Here is a 7,274-nt window from a genome sequence, read left to right on the forward strand (position 1 = left end):
CCGCCTGTGGAGCTGGTTGACAGTTGCCATTTGTATCTATGCTTCTTTTTCTATGTCTGCTTCTGTCTCCTTGAACCCCAGTCGGCCTCAGCAGATGGCTGCTCACACTAAGCCTGGTACTGCTGGAGGTTTCTTCCTGTTCAAAGGGAGTTTTTCCTCTCCACTGTCACTACAAGCATGCTTAGTGTGAGGGATTGCTGAAGAGTCAACTATCATCCAGCTGTGACTCTTCCATCAGGTGTTTCCTCTCAATGATTTCTCTGTTGGCCACTTTCCAACCATCGGAAGAACAGTTTCTGTGCGTTGGTCTGAGGAGGCACCGATGAGCCGCTAAGGGATGTCAGAGACCCGCACCCTGTGATTATATAACTCCACCAGAGAAACACTCAGAGCATTTTGAAAGGTTTGCTAAACATAAAGCAACCGCCCCGGACAGGAATAGTGTGCAGCTCCATCTCTACGTTTATTGCATTTGCACTTTGCTTAATGTCAGATGTGTTGAAGTGTGACTTCCTTCCTCTGTTTGACTACAGGCAACGAAAGAGGAGCCTGCCCAGCCAAACAAGCCAAAGTTCCTGAGCAAGGCTGGCTGGGTGAAGAAATCTCACGGTCGACTGCTGGCGAGCTACAAGGACCGCTACGTCCAGGTGGAGAAGACGGAGATGGTGGTGTATGAGAACGAGGTACGCCTCAGCCTCTTCTTGGAATCCCGTCTGCTGCCTTCCTCATGCTGAGAAGGTTCTCTGTGTTCCAGGACCTGCAGAACTGCCTGGAGAGACTGGACCTGGAAAGCTATGACAAGTGCCATGAATTAAAGAGTCCCTTCAACAAAAAGCACAGGCTGGTTCTGATCCGATCCCCAAAGTCTGGAAATAAGGTTTGAGCAGAGAAATACCTTCATTTATTTATTAATCACACTGAATAAATAAATGACCCCTAAACATTTATGACTCTAGACATTAAACACTTATTTAAGGTGAAAAAGAAAATGTTGGTTTAACTGCAGGTTGGTTGTTGTTGATTTTTTTGGGTTGCAGTTTTTTGTCGTTAAGGTTTCCTCTCTAAGAAAAGAGAAAGTCTGATGATCTTAAAGTTTACAGACATTTACTGCTAAACACCTGCCTTCTGGACATCTGGAGGATTTCGACCATTTTAAACATTTCTGTTATAACTACTACATTTCCTCAGGTGTCATTTAAACACGCAATTTTGCGTCCGATCCGACAGAAAATCGTGCCTCAGAGGTCGTGGCGTTTAGCGCTGATTGAAAGTCAATGGGGATGATTTCCTGCAGGGGGCAGCGTAGCTCAGATTGATTTCATGGGTCTGGCAGGAAGAGAGACGCGGTTACGAAGTACAACACATCCGCTTTGGAGGAAAATCCAAAATAAAATGTGTTAATCTGACGGGGAAAGACATTAAACAATAAAATAGAAAACTTTCCCCATGATAGGATGACAGAAAACAGATAAAGCAGTGATCCTCTTTGAGCCTCACAGAAACCAGAATAAAGAGGAGCAGACAGAGCAGGTCAGAGCAGCGTATCTCTCTCACCTCTTTATGGAACAAAGAAAGAAAAACTCCGATAAACCTTCCAGATCTCTCTGGGAAACACCTCTCTGCCTCAGTCACCATAGAAACCGCCCCACGCCGTTTATTGCTGCGTTTATCTTTCTTTAGACGTAGATCTCATTATGTTTTTAATAGATAAACATTATCTATCTGTTCTGGTTCTACACAGTTAATAACAGTGTTAAATATGCAGTGTCAAAGTACATTGACTCTTTTAGAGTTATTACAACAACTGGAGTAAAATATACACCGTGTAGAGTTCTAATTTAACACTAATCCCGAGTGTGACCAAATGCACTCTTAAAGTGTTACTTTAGCACTGCAAAGTTTTCCTGTGTAGATGCTGCACAGACAGATAAGTAGAGCTTTGCTTTATAGAATGAGCCAGTGATTTTTATTTCTAAGAACTTTCCATGTGTCCAAGTCAAACATGGACATTATTTTTTATTTATAGCACAGAGACGGAGTGAAATAATTCTGCACAGATCTGCTCATCCTGTCTAGTCAGAGTCTCTCTATACGCAGTCAGTGTGACATGGAAAAAAATCGGATCAGAGATTAAAAAGTCGGACGCAGTCGGTGTGATCGCGGCTTAAAAGTGAAAAAATGACCCTGTGGAGACTCACAGTGTAGCTCTGTTCTATAAGCTGGGATTAGCTTGTGCTAATTCGAGGCTTATCAGTGATGTACTGACGTCTGTAAGGAGCTGCACCCCCGATGCACCTCCAAAGATGAGTGAACCCTGAAGGCCAGGCTGGTCCTGAAGGGTCCGGGTGCCAGCAGCTCTCTCCAGGGTAACGGCGCTCAGCTGTGAGGCTGAAAGCAGCAACACTGTGATTCTTACACGGCGGTGGGCTAATGTGTGCTAACTGAGATACAGCTGAGGTCTGTTTGTTTTCCAGATCCATGATGTGAAGCTCCAGGCTCAGACTGCGGAGGAGAAGGAGGCCTGGATCAAAGCCCTCAGCGATTGCATCAGTCGGGCAAAAAACAAAGTCTTTGATGAGGTAACGCTCTCTGCTAACATGTCTGTCTCTGCATCTGCTCCTATGCCCAAACCGACCCTTAGCATCACGCCTTCATGGCTCCGCTGTGCCCTGCTCATCCCATTGAATGCCCGGCTACTTAAACCAGTTCATTCCCAAAAAATATGTTGTCTCTTTTATTTCTTTTTCTTGTCTGTAAAAGCTTTAATTCTGACACATTTCCCATAGGTGAAGGTTGACGACAGCAGTAATTTAGAACATATTACCCGAACGAGACCTCAGGGAAATCGTAACCGACGCCCGCCAACCAGAATCCACATGAGAGAGGTAAGGATCGCTGCTCCTACTGCAAAGACGGACAGTTCTTCTGACAATATTGGTGTTTGTTCTCCAGGATTATGTAGAACCATGACAAACAGAAAGGGTTGAGAACATAAGAGCAGTTTGTGTCATAAAACATACTAAGAAATGACCAGTTATATAGCTGCTCTTCTCTTACATGTTTGGAAACTTAGAAGAATAAAAGGTCCCGAGAAACTTTGTGCTCCTGAAATGATTGACGTGTCCCTCAGTCTCCTAAATATGATCTTTCCTTCCCAAAATTCATTTTATGTCTATAGCTCAAATTCACAACACTTCGTCTCCCTAACTTTTAAATGGTAAATTGCCTGAACTTATAGCACTTTTTAAAGTCAGGAGACTTGACCAAAGAACATTACACTACCATCTATGGCAGGCCATTTTAACATTTATTAGCTTGACTGAATAAGTAATCCAGATGTCCCAAATACATTTCTTCCTAATCAAAATAAACATTTCAGATATCTGAAAAGGAATCCTTACAAGTAAAAATGACGTCACATTTCCCATTCATGTATATTGGGATTTAAATGACAGGTCCTGATCAAAAACAACACCAAGATTTTTTACTTTATCATCTGAAATCAGTTTAATCCCATCCAAATGAAGTGACTGACTAATCAGCTTCTTTTTCAGGGACTCTGGTCCAAAGACTATAACTTCTGTTTTGTCTGCATTCAGAAGCAGAAAGTTATGAGTCATCCAGATTTTTATGTCTTCAGACATGCCTGTAATCTATGTAATGGGTTAGCTTCATCTGGATTATAGACAGATATAGCTGGGTATCATCAGCATAACAGTGGAAATTAATCCCATGCTGTCTAATAATTCTACCGATTGGGAGCATATATATAAAGTAAAGAGAATTGGTCCTAGCACTGATCCCTGTGGTACTCCACAGGTAACCTGTGAGCATGAAGAAGATCTATCATTAACATGAACAAACTGAATTCGATCAGATAGATAAGATTTAAACCAGTCTAGAGCTGTTCCTTTAATTCCAACAAAATATTCAAGTCTTTCTAAAAGAATATTATGATCAACTGGATCAAATGCAGCACTGAGATCCAACAGGACGAGCACAGATACAAGTCCATTATCTGACGCCATGAGAATATCATTAGTGACTTTCACCAGAGCTGTTTCATTTATACTTTTCATCATATAATTTGTTGTGTGTATGTTCTCCCATTATTTGCTTTCCCTCTCTTAGGTAGCTGATGTGTCCTCTGATGGTATCCTGCGTTTGGATCTTGATCTTGAGGATGCAGTGATGCCGAATGGGACAAATAATGCTCAGACCGATGGTACCTCTGAAACGACGGCATGTCCAGCTGCCAGTGATGACGAGAAACAATCAGTGTCGGTTGCAGAGGAGAAGAAGGTCATCAAGCCTCCCATGCCTCCTAGCAAGGAGGCTAAATCCAGTCTTTTACCCAAGAATGAGCCTGATAAACAAGAAGAAACAGAGGTTTGTATATCTTTTCCCCACAGAAATGCCATCTATCAGAATGCCTCTGCTTGAATTAGATGGTCTATAAAAACATGTTTCCTTTTTAAAAGGCCCCGAAACCCCCGATGCCGCCATCGAAACAGTCCAAACCCTGCATCACACCAGAGGAAGAAATTTCAAATGATGAAGACACTTACGCTAAGAAAGGCACACCACCAACGCCTCCCATCAAACCCAGCTCAGCGGGCTCATTGGTTAACATTACAGAAACCTCCCCAACTCCCCACCCCCCTACACCTCCATCCAAGGACAAGAAGCCCTGCCAGCCGACACAGGGTGCAGACGGTGAAAGGAAGATGGAAGGAGACGGTGAGGTTGAACAGCCAAGACCAGCCGTGGACAACAAAGAGGTAGACCAGCTGGGAGACAGTGCCGGCGAAGGTGAACCCGAGCGCACAATCAAGGGAGAGGATTATGAGTGTGACATTCGAAAGACTAGTGATAATGAGGCAGAAAAACCAGGAGAGGCAGAGAGAGAGGAGCTGTGTGCTCAGCCTTATGATGGCTCAGGCTCTACAGCTTCTGATGATTCAGCAACTTCCCCTCAATTACTGCAGAGTTCTCCCCAAATGAATGTTGACCTAAATGAGCCCTTCACTGAGACCCTCAGCCTGAGTCCACTGCTCTGCCACTCGCTTGGAGGAAAGGAGAAGAAGACAGAAGAGAAATCTGTAGACAGCGGTCAGCACTCAGATGATGGTAGTGAGGGCTCTGCTGGTGAGGATACGCCGGAAGCTTCCATATCTGCAACCCTGGAGAGCCACGGTGGCCTAGATGAGCTCACCGCAGCAGAAGATGAAGGTCAAACCTCTGTTAACTTAAGACAGCCGGCCAAGCTTCAGCTTAGAGCAAACTTTCATCCCAGCCGGCGCTCAGAGCCTTTACAGAAACCCCTCAAACCTTCTAACAAGGCCAAGTCTGCATCGATTGGAGATCTGCTGTCCGAATCCCTGGACTGCAATCAGCAGAAAAACAGCAGCAAAGCTGAAGACGGGCGTTTAGCAGCCTCGAAAGATTATGTCACAGAGCTTGAGACCGAGGTGGCGCTGCAGATGAAGAAGACCAATGAGCTCCTGAATCAGGCTCAGGAGAGCCACGTGGAGGTCATGCCAGAGGACCTGCTGGCTAAAGCCTTGGAGAAGCTCCAGAACGCTGACCGCGTCCTCAGAGAGGTCAAGAAACTGAAAGTGGCAAAGGAGAAAAGGATGAGCTGGTAAAACCAGTCTGACCTAGTCAACTGGGAATCGCCTGCTTGGACAGTCATTCTTCAGTCATTTGATATAAACCCACCCAGGTACAGAACAGACCTACCTTTCAGATGGTGACGTTTGCCCCGTTTCCACCAGCCCTCTGAAACCGATCCATGCCGAGTTCGGACCGAGCTCGGATCAGTTAACATGCTTAGCTTGGTTCTTACGACCATTTATGCATCCCGCTAGCACAGTTCCTCCCCTCCTATCGGCGGTCCACGATACTACAGATCTCAAAGAATTATGCTAACAAACATGTTGGCTCACGTAATATTCAGGAAGTTATGTTATATTAGTGATATTTCCTCATTTGCGGAATTTCAGGCGAAGAAGGCATCCTTCTGGGTCTCACCATCATCCCAGGTCGCACCGTGCTCTTCTGATGCCATTAACAGGATGAGAAGAAGTTGGTGTTGTGAACAGGTGCAGAGATCTGTGAATCACAAAGTTGAACACGGCAGAAAACCGGCCAAAAAAACGGCTCATGCGCTCTTTGTTATCAGAGAACCGAGCCAAAGATGAACCGCGGCGAGCCCTGCTCAGAACTTAGTACCATGTTAGCGCGCTTCAGTTCAGTCCAGTACAGTTGCGTTCCATTCACACTTAACAGTTATCTCGGTTACCAAGCTCGGACCGATCTTTGCACCTTTCTAAAGGCTGGTGTAAATGGGCTAATTGTGTTTTAGAGACTAAAACTGTATTTTTAATAGAACTGAGGTCGTCTGCTTATTTTGCTGTGAAACAATGGCCGACAGTCTGCTAGAGACGGTAAACTCGTTTAGTCTAATTTGATCTGAAATAAAAACACAGTATTTTAGAAAACAAGTTTAAATTTTTTTTAAGCAGAAGTTGGTATTTTATTGAGTAAAATTTAGAAAAGCAGTGCAGGTAATGGATCAGGGTCGATGGAGTAGGACCTCTAGGAGAAGAAGCATCTTATTGTTTAACAGATAAAGCTTCCTGAGCAATTTTCTTTTATAACAGATCAACATAAAATCAGCAGAATATGATCTTTTTGCACTTATAAGGCTTCACTTTTTTGTTAAAGCTTTAGTATTAACCCAGATTTAAAGGCACACTGTGTAACTTTTGGACACAAGTGCGCTAGACCTGTAACTTTCAGGTCTAGCGCCCCTTGTACTGGAAAAACGATCAAGAAATAAGTTAAGATTTCCTAAATTAAGTATATTAACCCTTAATTTGAGTAGGTAAATAAGATAGTTTGCCAATGGAATTTGCAACACGGTAAGACAATGTAAAAATACATTGTCTCATCTTGAAATAAGACAATGCAATTGTGTTTTCTCATTGTAAATTGTCTTGTTCCGTTGGCTGACTGTTATTTCCTAGATCCAAGAACAAATTCACTTATTTTAAAAAAAAATGACTTCCAGTGTGTAGCTTTTGTTAGAAGCCCGCTAGCCTTCTCTGCCCGTATTTTGCTTCTACTAATCATGGAAAATAATAACTAAGATCTCTGACTGTATAGTAGGAGCAAAGTGTTAACCTACCAGTTAAATAATAATAATGAGAAAAGATAATCGGTTTAACATCCGGCTTCTTCTTTCAACCTGAGCCAATGAACAAACTCCT

At 43.5% G+C, this 7,274-nt stretch overlaps 1 protein-coding gene across 1 annotated transcript in view; it reads left to right on the top strand.

Annotated features, from left to right (window-relative positions):
* plekho2 (pleckstrin homology domain containing O2) overlaps positions 1–6,834 on the top strand; it is a 23,633-nt gene extending 16,799 nt beyond the window's left edge. Inside the window, exons 2-7 of the mRNA XM_015400819.1 lie at positions 534–683; positions 755–877; positions 2,475–2,579; positions 2,787–2,885; positions 4,132–4,389; positions 4,482–6,834. Of these exons, the coding sequence (XP_015256305.1) occupies positions 534–683; positions 755–877; positions 2,475–2,579; positions 2,787–2,885; positions 4,132–4,389; positions 4,482–5,648 (1,902 nt within the window). The 3' untranslated portion in view covers positions 5,649–6,834. The remainder of the gene's footprint in view (positions 1–533; positions 684–754; positions 878–2,474; positions 2,580–2,786; positions 2,886–4,131; positions 4,390–4,481) is intronic.
* Positions 6,835–7,274: the final 440 nt, after the last annotated feature.

Source organism: Cyprinodon variegatus, unplaced genomic scaffold, assembly GCF_000732505.1.
Source record: "Cyprinodon variegatus isolate N-32 unplaced genomic scaffold, C_variegatus-1.0 Scaffold1149, whole genome shotgun sequence".
Taxonomy (NCBI): Eukaryota; Metazoa; Chordata; class Actinopteri; order Cyprinodontiformes; family Cyprinodontidae; genus Cyprinodon; species Cyprinodon variegatus.